General features: G+C 36.6%; 1 protein-coding gene across 3 annotated transcripts in view; it reads right to left on the reverse strand.

Annotated features, from left to right (window-relative positions):
- The window catches only part of LOC149570665 (coatomer subunit zeta-1-like), a 146268-nt gene extending 123689 nt beyond the window's left edge, over positions 1 to 22579 (reverse strand). For 2 of the 3 annotated variants that reach the window (XM_089823210.1, XM_089823209.1), the window contains exons 1-2: positions 22419 to 22579; positions 14181 to 14340 (exon numbers count right to left, since the gene is read on the reverse strand). In XM_089823210.1, the coding sequence (XP_089679336.1) occupies positions 14181 to 14340; positions 22419 to 22424 (166 nt within the window). In that variant the 5' untranslated portion in view covers positions 22425 to 22579. Of the gene's footprint in view, positions 1 to 14180; positions 14350 to 22418 lie in introns of those variants that run through there. The other variant, XM_089823208.1, reaches the window with a different exon arrangement.
- Positions 22580 to 23376: the final 797 nt, after the last annotated feature.

Consider the following 23376-nt stretch of genomic DNA (forward strand, 5'->3'; position numbering starts at 1 on the left):
TTTCTTATATTATGAAGTCGAGAGAGACCATGAGCATGAACATATCACCCGATATTTTCTTCACATATCACCCGATACCTCTACATATATCACACGGCATATCTCTGCATTTTACAACCAAATTCCCTCTGCTTATTTCCTAGCCGTGAATTAGCAATTCATCATATATTTCCTTGCTGAAGCATAAGATTAGCAACCATGCTAAGTCTGCATTCAGAGTTTCTTCCGTGAAGAGTGGGGCTCATTGATAGTGTCTAGCGAGACTCCATTTTATTTCCAGATTTTACTAGGTTATGTGGTTGTCCATATCTCAGGCATTGTAATATGTTTTATTATCAAATATTACTGCATTTTGAATACTATAGCAGTACAATACTGTACCAGATTATGATGCAAATCATCTTTGTTTAAAATATCATCGGTTAGTCCCTCTTTAGGATAGAACTATTTATGATGAGTAAAAGCCAAGTATCCATGACATGATATCATATCTTTATTATGCTATTGGAAGTCAAAATCAAATGATATTTATTCTACAAGTCTTAAAGTTACATTTCTCAGATAACAAAATCTGATAAGCTGAAAACATATAATATTCTTATATCAATTGAGGATCAATAGACAAGGCTGATTGCTCTGAGATTTGAACACCTAGGACTCACCGGTTGTATAGTCATGGAAAAGGTGAAGAGGTGAGATGGAATCTGCAATAACATAGAAATAAAAGTCAGACATGACATAACAATTCTAAATTAATTTCATTTAATAGCTCATACTTCTTCATACTATTGTTTCCCTGTTGTCAAGTCGAGCGGTGGTGATTGGGTCATTGAACCCATCAAAAAACCTTGGCCAAGGTCATTAAAGGCATATTTTCCATCTATGATCACTTGATGTTAGTAGTATTAGTTATTCAGACATGTTCGTCCATCACTACGCAAACAATCTAAACACCAAAATGATCAAGTGGTTGGAGTAAAAGTATCCCAAACTTGATACCGAGCTAGAGAGGGGCTAGGGAGGGCCTTTCTATTCAATAGATTGTGTGGAGATGAATACGGTCTGAGGTTAGGAGGTTAAGCCTAAGCGAATGTTTCTTCTCTTACCGAAAGTCGAGGCTTGCACAACCAATTAAGGACTCACCAGATACTTCTCGTATGTTCTTTATATTTCATGTTATGCATTTACTTTACTTGTATGCAAGGAAAGATAGTAAATCGTTATTTCAGTTATATCAGTTGATCGTCATTACAATTATTACAGTTGATCATTGTTACAGTTATTTCAGTTGATCATTATTATAGCTATTTTAGTTAGTCATTATTATAGTTATTTCAGTTGATCATTGTTATAGTTATTTCAATTGAGTTTTGTTATCTCAGTTAATCGTTGGCAGTTAAAAGTAGTCAATGTCTCATGAAAAGAAATTCAATATATTTTGTTTCAATAATTAGTTGAGGAAAACTCTTTTTAGATCACCTTTATTTTGTTATGAAAATCCGTTTGTTACAATTACTTGCATGGTGGATTAAGTTCCTTAAACAGACCATGGCTATTCATATGGTAAGCATTATTAGAATGCGTGTGCACATACCTTATAAACATTTTTATGTAATGCAAATTGATATTATGGAGGAAAATTCTCATGATATCAAATGTGATATCAAAATATTGAATATCTTCATATCAACGATATTCTTATATTATATTGAGGTAGCATATGGTCATGTGTTTATCCTCCCTAGCTAACATGGAGTGTTGATGTTGTAGCTTCAATTGGATTGATTTGTTCTAGACTCGATCCCCTATGGTTAATGTTTAAGCATTAATACAGTTGATTAGTTGTCATATATATATATATATATATATATATATATATATATATATATATATATATATATATAATTCGTAATAATATCCAACGTTACGGGACTTGCCAAGTCACACCAGGACTCTGCAAGTCCGAGGCAGAGTCTATGTTTCCGAAGCAATCTGCCTCTAGACTCGGACTCAGCCGAGTCCTGGCAAAGTCCACTCGGACTCGTTGAGTCCATGGACTCACCGAACTTGCCGAGTCCCAAGGCATGGACTTTTGCCGACAGGCAAGTGAGAAAAGGGCAAAAAAAACAAAAAACGCTTTGTTTAATTTAACTTTTTCAATTTTTATAACATGTTATTGACCTAAAAAGGTCATTCCACCATTTGCTTGTGCTCACAAGAGAGAGAGGAAAGAGTTAGAGAAGAATATTGGGATTTTAAAAGAGAAATCAGCAAACCGGTTTGCTCTCCCGTATTGATTGCTAATGGTTTGTCCATCTTTCTAGCTTGCATTAAAACATTGAGAGGAGCTTAAGGGAGCATTTGGAAGAGGTTTCTACAAACTTGCATTTCCATTGTTTGTGCAAATTTGAAGAGGTAAGCTACAAGTTGTTGCATTTCTTTGTGTTGTTTTGTACTATGTTTTAAACTTTTACATTCGTATTTTTTAGTATTTTTACTTCTCATTTTGTTTAAATTTGTTTGGACTCTTTACTCTCTACTACTAGTCTACTATTTTTTTACTTCTCATTTTGTTTACATTCATATTGCAGTAGGCTAGCAGCAAACAGTAACCCATTGAAATTTGACATAATGTCTCAACTTCAAGGTGAGAGAAGTGGAACTAGGCCTCTATTTAACCTTAATGCAGACCCAAGTGTAGTAGCAAGGGATAGGGCTTCGAAACATGCCATCTCGAGGCACAAAAAGGGAGTTGTTACATGTTGGCATTGTGGTGTAGTATATAATGGGGGACGAATAAATAAATTGAAGTATCACCTAGCAAATATACCTGGACGTGATGCTAAAAAATGCAAAGATGTACCCCAAGATGTTATGCGAGACATGCAAACTCTTCTAGAGGAAAAAATGGAGAAAAAAGAATTGAAAAAGAAGCAACATGAAGAAATGGCACAACTAGCTGGAGCCCATCAAGGGTCTTCTAGTTTTCGCTTTCCATTATCCCCTACTCCACCTACGGATGCCACTGCTTCTACGAGTGTGACCATTGGGCCTTGCATTCGTAAGCAAAGATCGACACTTGATTTCATGTTTGCTCCACACACGGCTCCAAGTGCACAGCCATCACTTAAGGGCATGGGTTGGAACAAGGATAAACATGATTATGCAAAATTGGCACTTGGGGACTTCTTCATCTACAACAACATTTCATTCAATGCAGCAAGGTACTTATTTATGTAAATTTAAATTGAAGTCTTCTCTTGCTTTCAAAGTTTCAACTTTCAATAATATGTTTATTTTGTTTATTTTAATTTGTATTTTGTTTTCAAATTTATTTATAATATACTAATTTGTTTAACTTTAAATTTTATTCTATTTGTTTTAGGTCCCCTTATTGGCGAATTGGAATCGATGTTGTTGTTGTTTGTGGTTCGAGGTTCAAAGCCCCTAGTGCTTAAGAGCTAAGAGGCCTTATTTTGAACCAAAGGGTGGCTGATGTACAAGTTGAAATCATGGAGCAGCGTGAGGTGTAGAAGAAAAAGGGTTGCACCATCATGACTAATGGTTGGATTGATAGGAGTAGAACACTCCTCAACTTTCTTGTCTCCTCATCAGGTAAACTGTAATTGTACTTAGAGTCTTAGACATTAAAAATTTAGAAGTAAAACTTGTTCTTAAGTGATTAAATTTATAAATTATGATTCATCATTAATCATTATACTAATTTGTTTCTTTTTCTTCAGGTGCCACAGTTTTTTTTAAATCAATTGATGCCTCAGGAAAAACAAAGAATGTTGAATATCTTTGTGGGATAATGGATGAAGTGATAAAGGATGTGGGTGAGGAGAATGTGGTGCAAATAGTTACTGATAATGCAGCAAATTATGTTGCTGCAGGAAAGCTTCTTATGGAGAGACACCCTCACTTATTTTGGACCCCTTGTGCTGCTCACTGCATTGTGATAGGGTCCGCTCTGATACCACTGATGAAGGGCCACACCACTCAGAACCAAGAATGCAACAATATGAAGACAATTTTATTATACTTGAAAATCCAATAGTAATTACAATAACATTTCTCCAAGATCTCTCAAGATCCAATCCAAACCCAAGCTAGTCCAGATCCACACTCTGGTAGAAACCTCTGAGATCTCAACTTGTGCTTGCAAGCCACCAAGCAACCTCCTTGTTTCTAAACCGTAGCCACTAGCTCTTCTCCAACCTTATCCAAGATCCAAGTGTAAACTGCCTCACATTCGGCGCTCTGTCTACAGACTCAGGAAAACTCACTCTTCACTTCCTCCTTCTCTCTCACAACTTCCAAGCTTTCCAAGCTTTCCAAGCTTCCACTACTCAACTTTCACCTTTCCAAGCTACTCCTTGAGCTTCCACTTCTCGAGCTTCTCCTTGAGCTTTCACCTTCTTCTCAAGCTTCTACTCCTCAAGCTTCCCCTTGAGCTTGATTTAGAAATGCTCATATGCCTTGCTTAAATAGGCACTTACCACCCCATGCATGACTTATCCACAACCTTCTAGAATTCCTCCACAACCTTCTACAACTTCCACAACCTTCTACAACTTCCAAAACTTTCTACAATATTCATAACTTTCTAGAATTCTACCCACTCACCTCGATAAATGGAATGACAACCATTTATTTTTTTATTTTTTTCTATTATGCCACCTATGCACCTCGAAAATAGAAATCACCTTTTCCTTTCTTTTCTCCTTTTTCCCTTTTTTTATTTTTTATTATTTCTCCTCTAATTTTCGTCACTTTCTCTCTCCTCCAAAAATTTTTTCTCTTTTTTTTTTTTTTTTTTTTTTTTCCAATAATTTTCCCATGCAAGATGCTCCTACATCAGACTCCCCCAGTAGATAGAAAAGTGTGTCCCACACTTTGACTCCACAAAAGAAAGATCTACCACCATCTTCATCTTCACTAAAAGTTTCCACCTCAACAGGGACAACAAAACCACCATGCAAATCTTTCACACCAACATCTCAACCATCCAATCAACAAGCTCATGCACAAGAACCAACTGAACATAATGCTTCATTAGCAAACTCCCATTCACATCAACAACTAGTGAATCCACACCAGCAGCAACAAACCCCGCATCAGCAACAACAAACTTCATATCAGCACCAACATGTAGATCTCCATCAATACATGCCAAACTCTCAAAATCAACAACCTCATTGCTCACAACAAGATGCTCTGCAATACATAACTCACCTCCAACAACTAGATCATCCACCTCCAAGTGCTCCATAATCTCCATGTCAGATTCAACCAATTGATCATGAAAACCAACCTCCATCCCAACATTAGCAAGGTTAGGAATATCCTCAGCAACAACCTCTAGTTGCTCTACAGGTTCTGCATCAGACTCCACAAACTAATCAGCAAAACCATCCTCTTCCACATTGACCTTCTTAGCTTTAGCATCCAACCGAGCAAACATCTTAGAAAAATTCCTCTCCACTATATCATGGATTTTCACAATCATCTTAGGGTCCAATCCTCTTGGAGCCATCTCCCAAGATCTTCATAAACCCTCTGCAACAAATCCTTCCCACACTCCTTGTGACAACCAAATTGTTTGCAAGTCAGATCGCAACCTGCCACCTCGCACAAACAATCAAGAACCACATCACAAGTCTAAGACAACGGATTTGCAATCCACAAGCTCTGATAAACTTTGCCCAACCAAGGTCCTGGTACAAACTGCCTCACACTTCGGCGATCTGCTTGTACACTCAGGATCTCCTGCTCTGATACCACTTGATAGGGTCCGCTCTGATACCACTGATGAAGGGCCACACCACTCAGAACCAAGAATGCAACAATATGAAGACAATTTTATTATACTTGAAAATTCAATAGTAATTACAATAACATTTCTCCAAGATCTCTCAAGATCCAATCCAAACCCAAGCTAGTCCAGATCCACACTCTGGTAGAAACCTCTGAGATCTCAACTTGTGCTCGCAAGCCACCAAGCAACCTCCTTGTTTCTAAACCGCAGCCACTAGCTCTTCTCCAACCTTATCCAAGATCCAAGTGTAAACTGCCTCACATTTGGCGCTCTGTCTACAGACTCAGGAAAACTCACTCTTCACTTCCTTCTTCTCTCTCACAACTTCCAAGCTTTCCAAGCTTCCACTACTCAACTTTCACCTTTCCAAGCTACTCCTTGAGCTTCCACTTCTCAAGCTTCTCCTTGAGCTTTCACCTTCTTCTCGAGCTTCTACTCCTCAAGCTTCCCCTTGAGCTTGATTTAGAAATGCTCATATGCCTTGCTTAAATAGGCACTTACCACCCCATGCATGACTTATCCACAACCTTCTAGAATTCCTCCACAACCTTCTACAACTTCCACAACCTTCTACAACTTCCAAAACTTTCTACAATATTCATAACTTTCTAGAATTCTACCCACTCACCTCGATAAATGGAATGACAACCATTTATTTTTTATTTTTTTCTATTATGCCACCTATGCACCTCGAAAATAGAAATCACCTTTTCCTTTCTTTTCTCTTTTTTCCCTTTTTTTATTTTTTATTATTTCTCCTCTAATTTTCGTCACTTTCTCTCTCCTCCAAAAATTTTCTCCTTTTTTTTTTTTTTTTTTTGTTTTTTTTTTCCAATAATTTTCCCATGCAAGATGCTCCTGCACCACATTGACCTCATGTTAGAGGATCTTGGTAAACTCCCTTGGATCAAAACAGTTATAAAGCGAAGGAGTGTATGCAAATTCATATATAATCATACATGGGTCCTCAACCTCATGAGGAAACACAATGAGCAAAAAGAGTTGTCTCGTTCAGAGGTCACTAGATTTGCAACCAACTTTCTCACATTGAAATCATTACTTGATTCAAAGGGAGGTTTGAGACACATGTTTGTTAGTGAAGAGTGGCTTGCATCATTATATGCAAAAACCACTGCAGGGATTGTTGCAGCTGATCATGTTTTTGACGAGCCTTCTTTTTGGACACCAATTGCTAATATTGTGACAATAATTTTCCTTTTTGTTCTCATTTCAACTTTATTTTGTTTATGAAATTATGTTATAAATTATTGTTCATTTTTTAAAGAAAAAACTTAAAGCTAATTATTTATTTTCCAACTTTCATAATGATTGCAGTTTGTAAAGCCGCTTATTGTTCTCCTACGAACTGTTGATGGAGAGAAGCCCTCAATGGGCTACATTTATGAGGGCATGGATACAGTGAAGAAGGCCATTCGCTCTCTTTTTGCAGGGGATTGAGATAGGTATGGGCCTATATCGGATGTCATTGATAGACGTTGGCACAATCTACTTCACAGGCCTATACATGCAGCGGCCTACTTCCTTAATCTAGCATACCAATTCAGCCCACATTTCAAGGCTGATGATGAAGTGTGGAGCAGCCTCTACGATGTTGTAGAGAGAATGTCACTTGATTCAGCAATTAGCACAGATATAGTCCGTGAGATTGAGCTATTTAAGAAAGCTCAAGGGGACTTATTTGTACGAGAGTTGTGCAAGAAAAATAGGACAGCATTGATGCTTGGTAAACACTAAAAATATTTGATTCTACATCCTAATTTCTAGTAGTAATTCTATTACCATCTTAATTTGATAAAATTCAAAGTTATTGATATGATTCAAAAATTTCTTGTTTCAGATGCATGGTGGGAAATGTTTGGCACAAAGGTGTCAAATTTACAGAAGATTGTGATTCGCATCTTGAGCTAGCCATCTAGTGCATCAAGATGCGAACGTAATTAGAGTCTTGTTTTAGCACATACACTCAAAGAAGCGCAATAGGTTGGCAGTGAAAAAATTAAATGATCTTGTCTTTGTTCACTACAACCTTCGCCTTCGCCATAGATAGATCCTTGGCACCGATACAACACCAATTGTATTAGAGAATGTTGATCCTCATGCAGAGTGGAACACAAGGGTGGATGATTCTATCTTCAGTGATGAAGATGTGGAGTGTGTAGATTAGGTGGATCGGGAGGCTGAGGCAGTAGTGATGGCAATTGAGGAGGCTAGAGCACGAGGAGACAGAGTGGAGGACCCTGAGGCTAAGAGTGATGGATCTCAAGCTGATGACGAGGATTATGTGTGTGAGGAGGAGGAGGATGATGATGAGGAGGAGGAGGAGGATGAGGATGAAGTTCAGGCTTAGCCTCAGACACAGGGAGAGAGGATGGCTCTAGTTATTATTTTGATATATGTTTTGAACATTTGAATTTGATACCATAGATTTTGTAATCCATGAATATTGTAGACATTTGAGTCTTTGACACTGGAGTGACACTATGTTTATTACTTTATAGTTTATAACTTTATATTGTGTTATTCAGTTTTTTTCCTTCAAAAATTCACTATTATACTTATGTGATCTATGCAAAATTGTGTATGTGTATTAAGTAGCTTCTATTTATCTCAATTATTGTGTATTTGATGTTAATTGACTAAAAGATGCATGAAACAATCTTAAAATCCTTTAAAAAAATTGAATTTCATGAGTTTTTCAATTTTTCGAGTCCTTACCAGGTCGGGTCGCCGAGTCCGAGTCCGAATCGGATTTTGACTTTCCAAGTCAGAGGCGAGTCCGAGTCCGAATCGGATTTTGACTTTCCGAGTCAGAGGCAAGTCCGAGTCCCGTAACACTGATAATATCTAATGACAATTTACTTACAATAACAAATATTGATTAATGTAGAGACATGTCTCTTCTACTCCTATTTATACGCATTTGGATCTGCATTTCAAAAATATATATCTCATATGCAATACAAGTACATTTGCAGTGATCCTCAAAATCAACAAGGGTTAATCTGAGGGCATGTTTAGAAATTGTTTTTATTGTGCATTATTTATAAGCTCATTTGTGTTTCCAATGCCTGCCCAAATAGCTTTGGCAGTTTGGCAAATAGATTTTATGGCTTCTCTAAATGAAAAACTATTAACTAGAGCATCTAATGTACTTACATCTTGAGTTTCACGATATCTTGAGCCTTGCTTTCACAGAAGTTGCAGAGTAGAAGTGTGACTGAATCAAGTAATTTTGATACTGCAGAAGGAACAAGTCCCCTAGTTCCTTTAATGTGAATAATGAATTCCTGTTGCCATTTGAAGTTCTGCCATGGTCCATACTTGCTTTAAAATTTGTAATGTCACTTATGGGGCTTCCCTGTTTTCTGCTTCACTAGCTATATCTGATTTAAATTTAGTAAAATTAATGCATATTGACAGATTAATGATGCTGCTTGAAGCATGTCAATTAAATACCGATTACTTCATTTCGATAGGCTATTTCTTTATCATCCCTCCTCTCCCCCTTCTATCTAATTCCCCCCAATGAAATATGTTCATGAGGTCATTGGAAGCCTTAAAGCAAAGACTTTTGTTCCTAATCCTTTTCTTGCAACTCCTTCAAGAGCATAAATGGAAGGCCTAGTCCTTGCAAGTTTTCTCTGATATCAAGGTAAAGAAACATTAGATTCTAGACTCCAGTGAAGCTTATCTCACAGAAGATAGTGAGAAAATGTTACTACGAAGTCCTTTTTGTATTGTTCACTTATGTAATGTTTGTGGAACAAGTGAATCTCATTTTTTGCTCTCATTTCCATTTTGGTTGATAGAGCTTTGTACTTTCTCACATTTGACAAGTATACTTTTAGCACAAATTGTATTTTAAGCATGCTGAAAAGTCATTCTTACTGAAGATTTTTTTGTTTAGAATTTTTGTCTGCAGGCACAACTTTCTGGATTCAGGAGACTTGGTAAAAATAACTGCTTGAAATTGCCTTACAGCATAACATATTTGCTGTTTGATGAGTTGCTAATCAAAGAGACACTCAATTATTTACATGCACGTTCATGAACCTGAAGTTTGTGATTCTCTCTATATCTTTCAAGCAATTATCTTAGGTTGGTAGATCAATTTGACCTTTTTTTACATCCATGAATTAGTGAGCAGGAAATTGTGAGTGTATGAGAAGCCACCAAAGATGCCAGTGCAGTCAATGTTGTAGAGTAATATCTATAATATTTCAATTGGTATTGTAGTCAATGCTGAGCAAATTTGAATTTTTCTGTTGCAATTTTGAAACTGTTGATAAGCAAATCAATTTGTTGTTTAATATTAAATGTTTTATTTAGTATGGATTGAATTGACCCTATTATTTTTTATGCATGGTTTGTCTAATTTTGATCTCCGCATGACCTTATGTGGTGAATATTACTATCGATTATCTGGTTTTGACAGGACACTACAGTTAGTTGTATAAACAAGAATTTTGTGTATTGTTTAGTCTTTTAAGGAAATAAGGGGTCTTCTCAGAAAATTCAGTGGATAAATGATTTGTACCATGTATGTATTCCAGGCCTAATTTTCTATATAATAAATTTTACTTCAGAGAAAAAAAAAAGCTTTCTATTTGGTTTCATAATTTGTTCATAAGTTCTGTGGTAGAAGCATATAAACTACATCCCCTGCTTATAAATTATGTTTTATGTGTTAAATTCAATGTCAGAAGGCAAGAGGTTGCTTAGATTTCACATCCATGTTGATGCAGAGCAGGTCCAGGGGGGGAGGTGTCAAGCGCGGCGGTCGCTGCAGCGGCTTCTAATATTTAGTATTTTTTTGTTAATAAATCTGAATTTTTTCCTTACCTTTATTGCCAATAGCCAATGGTAAAGTAGATAATTAGTTTTTTAATATTTGTTAAATATATATAATTTATAAACTATAGGAGAAATTTATATGGTTGAAAATAACTCGAATGTTATTGGTTAAACTAATTGATCTATTACACTAAACGAATGCAATGCTATCCTGCCAACGGCAGGAACTAATAATATAAAGTGCCAATTTAAAGGGAGACATAAGTGTTTATTAAGATATACTTTATATTATTTTGTTGTGCATCTAATGGAGGGAAATATAATAAATTATTGTGTTTCAAACTTTGCAAAAAAAACACATGATTTTTTAAGTTGTGTAGAGAGTGAACTTGCAGCTTCCAGCTGATTTGGAGATTATAAATTCATTCAAAACAAAGATTAATTCATTCTTGATGCTTGCTTTTTCCTTATTACCTTGCTTCAGGCTGAGAGCCAAGTGTTTCAGAAAATTGATCTGAAGAACTGGAAATTCTTGCAGATTTTTAAAGTACTTTGAGCCTGTTAAATGCCAGGTGAATTGTGTTAACAATAATCTCATCCACAGATTATGTTTGTGCTCAGCTGGAATTGAATTTCGTGAACTCTGAGTTGTATTTGCAACATATTGAGTTTGCAGAGGTTAAGAATAAAGTAGGAATACAAAATCGCAGCTATCAAGACCAGCAGATAAATCACACAGGCCAGCCGCATGGATTCTAGAAGCTGCGTGAGTATATGAAGGGTTGATGTGGGTGTTTGGGCAGGCACATTTCGAGGTTTTTTCAGTGCCGATAGATAAAACAGAAACCATTCCGAGAGAATAAATTCAGAGCTGCATTATTATTACAGCCTTATCTAACTGCAATAAGTTTACTCCTCATTATCTTAGTTGATGAATGAATGTAATTCATTTCCACAATAAACAATAAGGGAGATATTAATGTGATGTTGCGCAGAAAGTTTGATCTTATGTATTGTAGCATGTTTGCCAAATGTTTGACAAAATAATGTTCAAAATTGAGCAAATTGAATGATATTGCATTGCTATTTCAAGTCAATCTCATTAAAATATATTAAAAATCAGATTATTGGTGAAACCAGCTTAAGTAGTTTGAAGTGTTGGACAAAAACAACCAAGATTGAAAACACAAATCAGATTTGAGACACTATCCTAGTGTGGGATATTACAAAAGTACACTTCAAGTTTCTTTATCCTTGGACATTCTTAATCATTGTGACTTGTTCTAGACTGTCCCTGTCAACCCAAGGATTATTATGGCAAAGGAATCTACCATTTGCAAAGAATTTTAACCTAAGGACCATAATAATAATAATGATGATCATTAAATCTTGTTAAAGAGAACTGATTGTAGTTGAAGCAGAGGAGAATTGCACTTAAATGGGATGATCTACAAGGAAAGACCTTAGATAATTTAATCACATCCACTCATATTTCATAAGAAAGAAGTAACATAAAAATCTATCAAGTGCATGTTGTCCTGAATCCTAAATAGATAGGGCCAACTGGAATATTTCATGAAACACATTAAGTTGATAGTGAAGAATTGATTACACTTTTTTCTTCAGACATAGTTAAGACTATTATGAAGTAATTGGAAAATATTTACTTGATATTAACAGAGACCAAGAGGTCAATTTATACAAGATGCTGAACGATGTTTTCTTAAGAAACAATTGTAAAGAATAGAAACATTCTATTCTAAAAACCGAAAACTAAATATTAGAAACATTCTAATATTTACAAAAGATTACAATAGATAACAATTAGATACTGAACAGAGATAATAGAAACTATTTATTATCATAATACACTCTCTTAATGGTTAATCTATCCAGAGCACTAAGTTGTCAAAAAGTGTAAAGGCAGATTCTATTTACTCAAAGGGCTCTACACTATACACTGTGGGTTGCAAACCAGATTGCTTAGATAGGGCAGCTAAGCACTTCCCACATTCAACCTTCATGTGCCCAAACTTGTGGCAATAGTTGCATTGAATGTTCTTCTTCCAAGAGCCTTCTAAATCTGGAGCAGAAGATGTCTACTGAGAAGACTGCTGATGTTACTTTGGGTAATGCTCCAAAACTTTGCAGATGAGCATAGTGCTCCAAAACAAACCGCAAAAAGCCTTGATTTTTTAGGTGAAAAATCAATCAAAACCCAACATGGTTTTTGAAGTGAAAAAAAATCAAAACCTGACAATACAAGCTTCATTTTTTTAAGAAAAAATGGTAAAACCCAATAGATAATTTTTGAGGAAAAAATTACAAACCCAAGAGAGGAATCCCACACAACTTTGTGAATTACAAAATCAAAAAATTTTAAAAGAAAATTTATAGAAACCCATAAGAAATTCTTTTGAGGGAAAAAAATGAATACCCATCAAATTTTATTTTTTTTGAGGAAAGAAATTATGAAAACCCACCAGAATTTTTAAGGGAGGCAAAACACGAGACTTTGCATGGTAAAGCAGCACATGCAACAAACATGCAATTACATGCAACCCTCAAATAGTAGAGACCCAGAAAATTTGAAGGGTGACCCAAAAGAGAGCTCAAAAAATCCAAAAAGAATATGTTGTTAATTTTTGGATCGGCTGGCTTGAAAGTCAAGGCACCAAAAACGAGGCACCTAGAAAAACAAATGACAACCAATTTAGATCTCAAAAAACTCACCAAGAATCTGTAAAAGAATTTTTGAACTGGTATAGAAAATTAGGGTTTTGAATAAAAATGGCCCTGCTGCAAAAAATGGCGGAAATGTGCAGAAAAAACAGACAGCTCTAGACAGAAATGGCTTGCAGAACCGAACCAGAAGTCGGCAGTTTCAAATCTCTCAAAACAGAAATCCTAGTCAGATTATAAAGAGAGTTGGAAGCAAATATGTATGTGAATGATGTCAAAAAAAAAGGCAGATAATTTCAACAAAGAAATTATAATTATTTTTGAAAAAAATTAGAGTATTGGCTTGATACCATATGACGAAGTAGTTGGAAAATATTTGCTTGATATTAATAGAGACCGAGAGGTCAATTTATTCAAGAGGCTGAACAATATTTCCTTAAGAAACATTCTATCATAGAAACAAAAAACTAAATATTAGAAACATTCTAATATTTATAGAAGATTATAATAGATAACCATTAGATAATAAACAGAGATAATAGAAACTATCTATTATCATAATAAAGACTACAAACAAGAATTATTTAGCTTGATTAACTGCAACCGCTTTTCATTATAAATACTTTCTGTTTTGAAGAGAAGTTGATCAATTAGATTCAGAATATTAAAATCTAGCCTTTCGCTATAATATCTGACTGTTATGAACCTAGTTTAATGCCCTCAACTCGCATGTCCTAGAACAAAATAATTGCCACATAAAACATAAACTAGACACTAATATTAAGACAAAAAAGGTAGGAAAACACCATCAATCAGGAAACAGAAATAGCAACCACATAAAAATTAAAGAAATGTAAACAACCTTCTGCACGAGCATTAGATCGTTGAGTTTTCGTAAAAACTGACTTCTCAAATGCTAGTCTGCTAGAAAGGGTGTCCCAATCATCAGTATAATACTTCACTGCTACTCGTTTGCCTTCTGAATCCAGTAGCAAAATGTTCTTAACCACTGGGCAGGATCCCTGCATCATGGAAGTAGCTTGTACAGTTGAACTGATCTTGAATGTAAATTTACTACCATGCTAAATGATCTGAAATTATTTAGCATATTTGATGCTTGAAAAAGGTAACATGCAAAGGCAAAAGACCATAAAAGAAGAACGAATCAATGTCCTCAACATCTCATCAAAACTTTAACAATTATTGGAAATAACTATAAATATGGGCTTATGAATTTTGCAAATTAGTAAAGGCTCAACATTTAGCAAACAATTAAAGGTGTAATTCCTCATTCCATCAATATTGAGTTACAGATATTGCAGGAAGGGATGAAAAAGTACACCAAGAAGAGATTACAGTTTGAAATTTCCACTGCTCGTGCTTTCACAAAATCTCACTCAAAACTGGTGACTAGAAAATATTGTCAATATATGCATACCGAGTAATCTGATCAGCTAAACATGGTACAAATAAATGATGATGGCTTCTTCGAACAGTTACAAAGAGCAGAGAATTCGCACAGAAGGTTGAGGAGTGTAGAAAATTTGTGGAATGGGCTTTTTCCTGGCAGATTAGTAGTATCTTATTAGAATTTGGTATATGCACTAATATATAGCCTTGGATCATACAGAGCATGTATGGGCTTGTGGGTGTTATAAGGTTGCAAGGAGTTCAATCCAAAAAATCTCACCATTAATGTTCATATTAATGTTTTAGATTTGAGTGATCGACTAGAGTTCACAAAAGTGTATCCTTATTTATTTGTCATGTTCTAGCTGCATATCTGAAAAGGAGGTAAGTTTAGTTGGGTGTCATAAATGTGGGGAAGCATTCTATCAGGCTAGATATGCTGTAATCACAAAGTGGGTCTGTTTCATGCCCTCTATGGTTTTGTCATGGCACATCACAAGAATGGGAAGAATAGCAAGGATCCTCACCATAAATGCATTGTTTCATATAGTAGTTTGGCATGAAATTCCTGTTGCCACTTTCTAGCAGCTTTAGGTTTCGTGAACTTGTGCCAAGAGAGGCAAGATTGCAAGCACAAGGTCCCCCTAAGTCAAAAGCTATGTTGAGGTAGGAATTTGTTTCTAGGATAAAGCAAGAGGTGTCCGATGCTTCCATTAGGATTTTGATTTTGAAGATGTCCTCCCAAATTACCATGAATTTATCCCTTCACTACCATTTGTGTCAGCTCCGGTGTTCAGACCAGCAAGACAACAGGGGCTCAAGGCATTAATGCGATTGGTAAAGAGTTACAACAAGAGGTCCAAGTGCTCCAGACACACTTCTCAGATATGGGAAAAAAACAAAAAGTCATGTTGGGATTAAAGCTGACACATGATAGAAGGGTATGACGGAAGTAGGTGACCTGTAACCAAATGAATCGAATGCTTTCTGGCAAATTTGTGCATAGGACCAAAAGGCAAGCGAAGATATTTCCTGAAGTCTACTTCTACACTGAACAACTAAGCCTACAGACAATTTCGTGAGGAAATGATGGACTGGGGGAAAATAAGGCCTTTGTAGCTGGCCACTGGAGTGTTTCTGGAGTTTTGTTGACTGCTGTTCTTTTGGTGTCCATTATGAATGAAGGGATAATAGGTATTTGGTTTCTGGCTTCAGGGTCATGAAGCGTTTTGTTGGGTGTTGGCAATCTCCACCCATTTTTGTTTTCAAGTTGTCTTTTTGACTTCGGCTTATGTTATTGTTTGTCCTTATATTTTGCAGGTAGGGAACCCCTTATATATAGATATGGGGCGTTCTCAATTTTTATAAAAATAAAATCTACCATTGAAGAAGACATTATTCAAAGAAGGATAAACCAAACTGATAGCAAGCATGTGAATGTCCAACAAATAAAATAGAAAAAAAAATCCCTTCATTTCATATTTAAATAATCAATATTGTTGCTCACCACTAACAAAAAAGTATGTTGGATGTATAGAACGAAACCATACAAAGAAAGAAACTTAAGTTTAAAGTCCTCTAAAATTTGTGCCCAAAAAACCTGTGAGCTGTAAGGATTTTCAACAAAAAGAAATTTGAGAATAACATGGATAGATGAGTACAGTGAGGGGAATGTTTTAGCCATCCAGATTTATTCGTTCATTATGGGAAAAACATCCAACCTAAGGATTTTATTTAATCTGGGATCCACATCAACAATGATACAAGAATAATTCACCGATCTTTTCACAACTTCACACAAATCCAGGATATATCAATTAGTTCATCTGACCATCATTACAATTGAATAAAAAGCTGAGATGAAGAATGTCACCCAAACAAACTTGTCAAAATAATAGAACTAAACATTGTGTACAAATAGAACAGCCCAAGTGTTTGATGAAAACTCAATCAGCTTTCCAAGAAATATAAGCAGAAGGCAATACAATAAACTCTTTGTAGAATGGCTACCAAACAGAATAATAAAGCATGTACTCAATTGTACTAACATCAACATAAATATTCATTACCAATAACAAGAATATCAATATTGGCGAGGAAAACCAGTATTCTTATTGATTCCAAAAAACAAATCCATCATTCATGTTCCAATGTTCTTAAATAGAGGTCAGTTGGTTAGGGGGACCAACCAACACATCCTCTCGCTACCTAACTGCCCAAACCCAAACTAACTATCTTTAATCACATTAATGCTTTATTATACCCTACACTCTTTCTGCTTACTAGTGAGTTGATTTTGTGTCCCTCGTTAATGGGGGTTCTAAAGATAAGGTGCAACCAATTATTAAGAGCTTTGGTGAAGTGGGTTCCTCTTATGCCAGGTTTTTTAAGATCAATTTTCATAGAGTGGTTAAAAGAATTTAGGTAGTTTAGGGACTGGATGTATCATTCGAGATTGCTTAAGGCCCATGATTAGTGCAACTTCTATGAAGTTCATGAATGGAACAAAAAACGAAATAGATGACCACTTCATTGTCTTGGGTCTTCAATTAGATTCTCAATGCAGGATCTCAAAAATTTGTATAGAAGCTGATCAATAGTGATTAGCAGGTGGAAAAAAGTCTAAGAAATGTCTGGACTCTTTTGGTCTTTTTAGAGTTACCCCTTTGCTCACCATTTCAGAAACTGGATGGTACATTTTATTGCCAGCTTGAAGATTGTTTCACCAGATTGTCTTATTATACTAGAATGTTGTTGATCAATAAAAGGGCTTACAAAAATTTGGAAATTGGAATCATCTTCAAGATCCCAATCAAATTCATAATTCTACCTTATCAGCACTAATCCTTTCCCTAGCAAAATCTTTACAATGGAAAGGACTAGTGAATGTTATTTCTAGTCAAAAAAATCAAGGCTTTTTATGAGGTCTGGTGACTAGGTGGTCAGACACATCTGGTAGCTTCTTTTATCTTGGACATCAGCAATTTGCTTCATTTTTCAGCTTATAGGTGGCATTTTTTGGCAGTATGTAAACAGCTCTCAGCACTAGGGGTAATGTAGATACGCTCTAATACCACTTACGAAGGTACGCTCTCATACCACTTGATGACGAGCCACACTACCCTTACCAACTCACAACCAAGAATGCAACAAGATCTCTCAAGATCCAATCCAAACCCAAGCTCGTCCAGATCCACACTCTGGTAGAAACCTCCAAGATCTCAACTTGTGCTCTCAAGCCACCAAGCAACGTCCTTGTTTCTAAACCGCAGCCACTAGCTCTTCTCCAACCTTATCCAGATCCAAGTGTAAACTGCCTCACATTCGGCGCTCTGTCTACACACTCACAAGTCCATCACAATCCTGCTGTAAACTGCCTCACATTCGGCGCTCTGTCCACAGACTCAGAAAAACTCACTCTTCACTTCCTCCTTCTCTTCCACACCTTGAAACTTTCCAAGCTTTCCAAGCTTCACCTTCCACAACTTTCACCTTTCCAAAACTTTCTACAATATTCATAACTTTCTAGAATTCTTCCCACACACCTCGATAAATGGAATGACAACTATTTATTTTATTTTATTTTTTTCTATTATGCCACCTATGCACCTCGAAAATAGAAATCCTCTTTTCCTTTCTTTTCTCCTTTTTCCCTTTTTTTATTTTTTTTATTATTTCTCCTCTAATTTTCGTCACTTTCTCTCTCCTCCACAATTTTTTTTTTTTTTTTTTCCTTTTTTTCAACTTTTTTTTTTTTCAAATTTTTTTTTTCAATAATTTTTCCATGCAAGATGCTCCTGCATCAGACTCCCCCGGTAGATAGAAAAGTGTGTCCCACACTTTGACACCAAAAGAAAAATCTACAGCCATCTTCATCTTCACCAAAGGCTTCCACCTCAACAGGGACAATAACCAACATGCAAATCTTCCACATCTGCATTACTCTATCAAACACCTGAATCTCAACCATCCAATCAACATGCTCACTCCCAAGAACAAACTAAACATAATGCTTCATTAGCAAACTCCCATTCACATCAACAACTAGTGAGTCCATACCAGCAATAACAAACTCCACATTAGTAGCTACATGCAAATCTCCATCAACACATGCCACACTCTCAACACCAGCAACCTCATTACTCACAACAAGATGCTCTGTGATACATAACTCACCTCCAACAATCAGATCATCCATGACCAAGTGCTCTGCAACATTCAAGTCACCACCAACATCAACTAGATCATCCACGACCAAATGCTCTACAGTCTCCATGTCAGACTCAACCAGCTGATCATGAAAACCAATCTCCATCCCAACATCAGCAAGGTTAGGAATATCCTCAGCAACAACCTCTAGTTGCTCTGCAGGTTCTGCATCAGACTCCACAATCTGATCAACAAAACCAACCTCTTCCACCTTGACCTTCTTAGCTTGATTAGCCAATCTAGCATCCAACCAAGAAATCATCTTAGAAAAATTCCTCTCCACTATATCATGGATTTTCGCAATCATCTTAGGGTCCAATCCTCTTCGAGCCATCTCCCAAGATCTTCGTAAACCCTCTGCAACAAATCCTTCCCATGCTCCTTGTGACAACCAAATTGTTTGCAAGTCAGATCGCAACCTGCCACCTCGCACGAACAATCAAGAACCACATCACAAGTCTAGGACAACAGATTTGCAATCCATAAGCTCTCTATGATCATGTCTCAACAAGTTCAAACTTTCATCTTTGCATCCATCAATCAATCTGCATGTCCTCCCAAGGTCCTGGTGCAAACTGCCTCAGCTTCGGCGATCTGTTTACATGCTCAGGAACTCCCACTCTAATAAACTTCACCCAACCAAGGTCCTGGTACAAACTGCCTCACTCTTCGGCGATCTGCTTGTACTCTCAGGAACTCCTGCTCTGATAAACTTCACCCAACCAAGGTCCTGGTACAAACTGCCTCACACTTCGGCGATCTGCTTGTACACTCAGGAACTCCTGCTCTGATAAACTTCACCCAACCAAGGTCCTGGTACAAATTGCCTCACACTTCGGCGATCTGCTTGTACACTCAGGAACTCCTGCTCTGATATTACTAATGTAGATACGCTCTGATACCACTTACGAAAGTACGCTCTCATACCACTTGATGACGAGCCACACTACCCTTACCAACTCACAACCAAGAATGCAACAAGATCTCTCAAGATCCAATCCAAACCCAAGCTAGTCCAGATCCAGACTCTGGTAGAAACCTCCAAGATCTCAACTTGTGCTCTCAAGCCACCAAGCAACCTCTTTGTTTCTAAACCACAGCCACTAGCTCTTCTCCAACCTTATCCAGATCCAAGTGTAAACTGCCTCACATTCGGCGCTCTGTCTACACACTCACAAGTCCATCACAATCCTGCTGTAAACTGCCTCACCTCCGGCGCTCTGTCCACAAACTCAGAAAAACTCACTCTTCACTTCCTCCTTCTCTTCCACACCTTGAAACTTTCCAAGCTTTCCAAGCTTCACCTTCCACAACTTTCACCTTTCCAAAACTTTCTACAATATTCATAACTTTCTAGAATTCTTCCCACACACCTCGATAAATGGAATGACAACCATTTATTTTATTTTATTTTTTTCTATCATGCCACCTATGCACCTCGAAAATAGAAATCCTCTTTTCCTTTCTTTTCTCCTTTTTCCCTTTTTTTATTTTTTTTATTATTTCTCCTCTAATTTTCGTCACTTTCTCTCTCCTCCACAATTTTTTTTTTTTTTTTCTTTATTTTTCTTTTTTTCAACTTTTTTTTTTTTCAATTTTTTTTTTTTCAATAATTTTTCCATGCAAGATGCTCCTGCATCAAGGGGGCATTGGCCAAGCTTTCAATGTGGAATCTACGTTCCATAATAGAGCCAATCTGTCAAGCATGTAACCACATTTTGTGGGCCAGTGTTGGACGCTAGAGTGGATGTCATCTTTATTATTCAGTATAGGCCAATAGAGCAAGCAATCAAAGAGGTCCTTGGGAAACATTATTTAGAAGTCAAAATCCATTGTCAGGTTAACTCTAAAGTAGATTCCATGTGTATGCTATTAAAGGCCTAGCTATGAATTTTATGAGAAAATTTGCAAGAAGGGTTTGGATGACATGCTTGAATATGTAGCTTCACACTCTGATCATGACCTCTCAAGTGCAAAAACTGAATTGGAAGGCTAGGTTTCATGATCTGAAAAACAGCTCTAAATATTATAATAGACCATTGGGATCACGTCATTTAACCTCATTGAAGTGGCAATTAGGATTAAGGAAAGTGAACTTGTCTAACATGACAATGAAGGTAGTTGTGATAATGGCTGAGAATGATTGACAATGGAATGATAAATCTCCAGGGAGTCTTCAGTCAAAGTTGCAAACCTCAAAATGACCTGTAAAAGTTGCTCTGGTGAGTTCAGTCACTTCTTGCGGCAAACTTGCCAACAGTGTGTTCAACCCCGTGAGCTCACTGACAATGGTCTAACTTGTATTGACAGAGCCAATGAACTGTTATCATAGAAACAAGCAGAATATGAAGAATTTTGGCATTTGATCTTCAATCTGATTAATAAGTTTTTCAACTTTGTGATTTTGGAAATTTGGAGGAAGGTCATATGTAGCTTTACCATGCTTGGTAAGTAGTTGGACCTCATTCTATGATGGTAGTAATCCATATTCATGACTATGGCAAGTGTGAGCGAAAGTCTGAGTGAAGTGCAAATGTTTTTTAGTAGTAGAAACTCCAAAATTGTTTAGTGAGCTCATTAATGTTATGCAAGTAATTTTACATCCATAAACAACCTTTTCATGGTGAAATGGAGGGTTTATGCTCTCTAAAGCTGGAGTTTTGCACCCTATGGTAGGCTTTCTCAAGGCAAACTGTTGTGTTCTCCACGGAAAATTGTGTATTTCTCTTTGTTATTTATGTATCTGTTGAGAATGTCTCGATATTTCTTTCCTTTGTACATGTCACACGTTAGTGGCTAGTGGGACATTCATATTAAGTAGTTAAGACTCAAGAGTGCATATAAAGAGTTTTGTAAAAGTTATTTTCATTGTAGATCCATTTGTTAATAGCAGAGAAATATCTCTTTCCTATTTACAGATCAAGAGATATCAAAGAAGTTGAGTCCATTAGGCATTTGTATGTCGCAAGGATAGTGTAGGCCATCTATCAAGTTAGATAGAAAGGAAATTTAGAAATGCAATACAATCAGCAATTTTAGGTGATTTATGTAATTTTGTTCCAAATTTCTACTTAGCATTGAAATCCTAGCAAATAAATAAGGTGTTCCTCTGATTTATTACTGGTCAATGTTGAGTTACACGAAAAAAATGTTAAAAATATATAATTTCCATGCCAAGGATTTTTCCGAATCCGAGATTTACTATAAGCTTAAGTTTAACCAATAAGCCTGCTAGATGAATTTGACAAAAACAAACGCTCCTGCCTCAGGGTCATCTACGGATCTTAACAACACCAATAACGAAATCTGTAACCTTTATTAGGGTTTGTCAAACTCTCCAATCCAATCTTGACAATAATATGGTTAACAATTCTTAGATTGCAAATGACCTGAGCTCTATGTGATCATTGTCATCAGAATATGGGATCAATTATCTTCACACAATCAAAATAACGAATACGATTGATCCACAGCATCTTACCTCCATGCTGAAGAGGAATAGGCTTTTTCTCTCTCCTGTTGCACAATGCTGTCAACTTTGCTGCAAAGCTCACTTTATCTCCAACTTTCAATTACAAGATTGCGAGTTCAAAGCCAGCCAGTCCCAAATTCAATTTGTGTCGAATGTCTAATGGGACAGCCGATTGAAATTTTAAAAATTGGGTGTAGTAATAACTAGCAATGGCCCCTGAGGGTGCAATGAGTACGTGGAAGATGTGTCCCAAGTATTAAGTCATTTGAAGAGCTATTTAGTGAATAATATGTACATAAATAAATATTAAAAATATTTAAACTAGCAGTTGCAAGTTTTGTGTTTGTAACAATAAGCTGATAGGTGCTTGATAATAATAATAAATTAAATATTATATTATTAATTTTTATTTTTATTTTAGAATAGTCTTTTTTTATTAATAAATAATATATTAAGATTACAATTCACAAAAAAGGGTCAGGGGATACAAGATCACATTGCGAGAGTTCTCATGGTCGAAGTCGAAAATATTAACTATTCATCCAAAAAAAACATAAAAAGCAACCCGCAGATGGCTAAAGCAGTGCTTGTTGAGAGAGGTGGCTCATCTCTATCATGAAAACCCCAATCATCTTTGGGATTGGGAGGCAGACTAGTAATAGTCCAGCCATCAGTAGCAGCATCAGTGGCCTGGTCAGCATCCTTCATATCAGCTCAGGGAGGTGAAATGGCCAATTCCAGGCGAAAAGGCCATTTCCTAGCAGTCACTCCTCGAGCACCAGGAGGAGCCGGGGGACTAGCCAGTGCCACTACGGGGCGGGAAAATCGAGTGGCGCCTCCATCCATCATCGCCACCACTAGGAGAGCAATGGCGAGAAGCCTAGGAACACAGAGTATGTGAGCGATGGCCTGAAGAGTTGCGCCTCTGGCAATGGCCTCTAGGCGTTGAGGTATCAACCGAGGCATC

Source organism: Cupressus sempervirens, chromosome 3 (assembly GCF_028749045.1).
Source record: "Cupressus sempervirens isolate cs-2001-9-10 chromosome 3, ASM2874904v1, whole genome shotgun sequence".
Taxonomy (NCBI): Eukaryota; Viridiplantae; Streptophyta; class Pinopsida; order Cupressales; family Cupressaceae; genus Cupressus; species Cupressus sempervirens.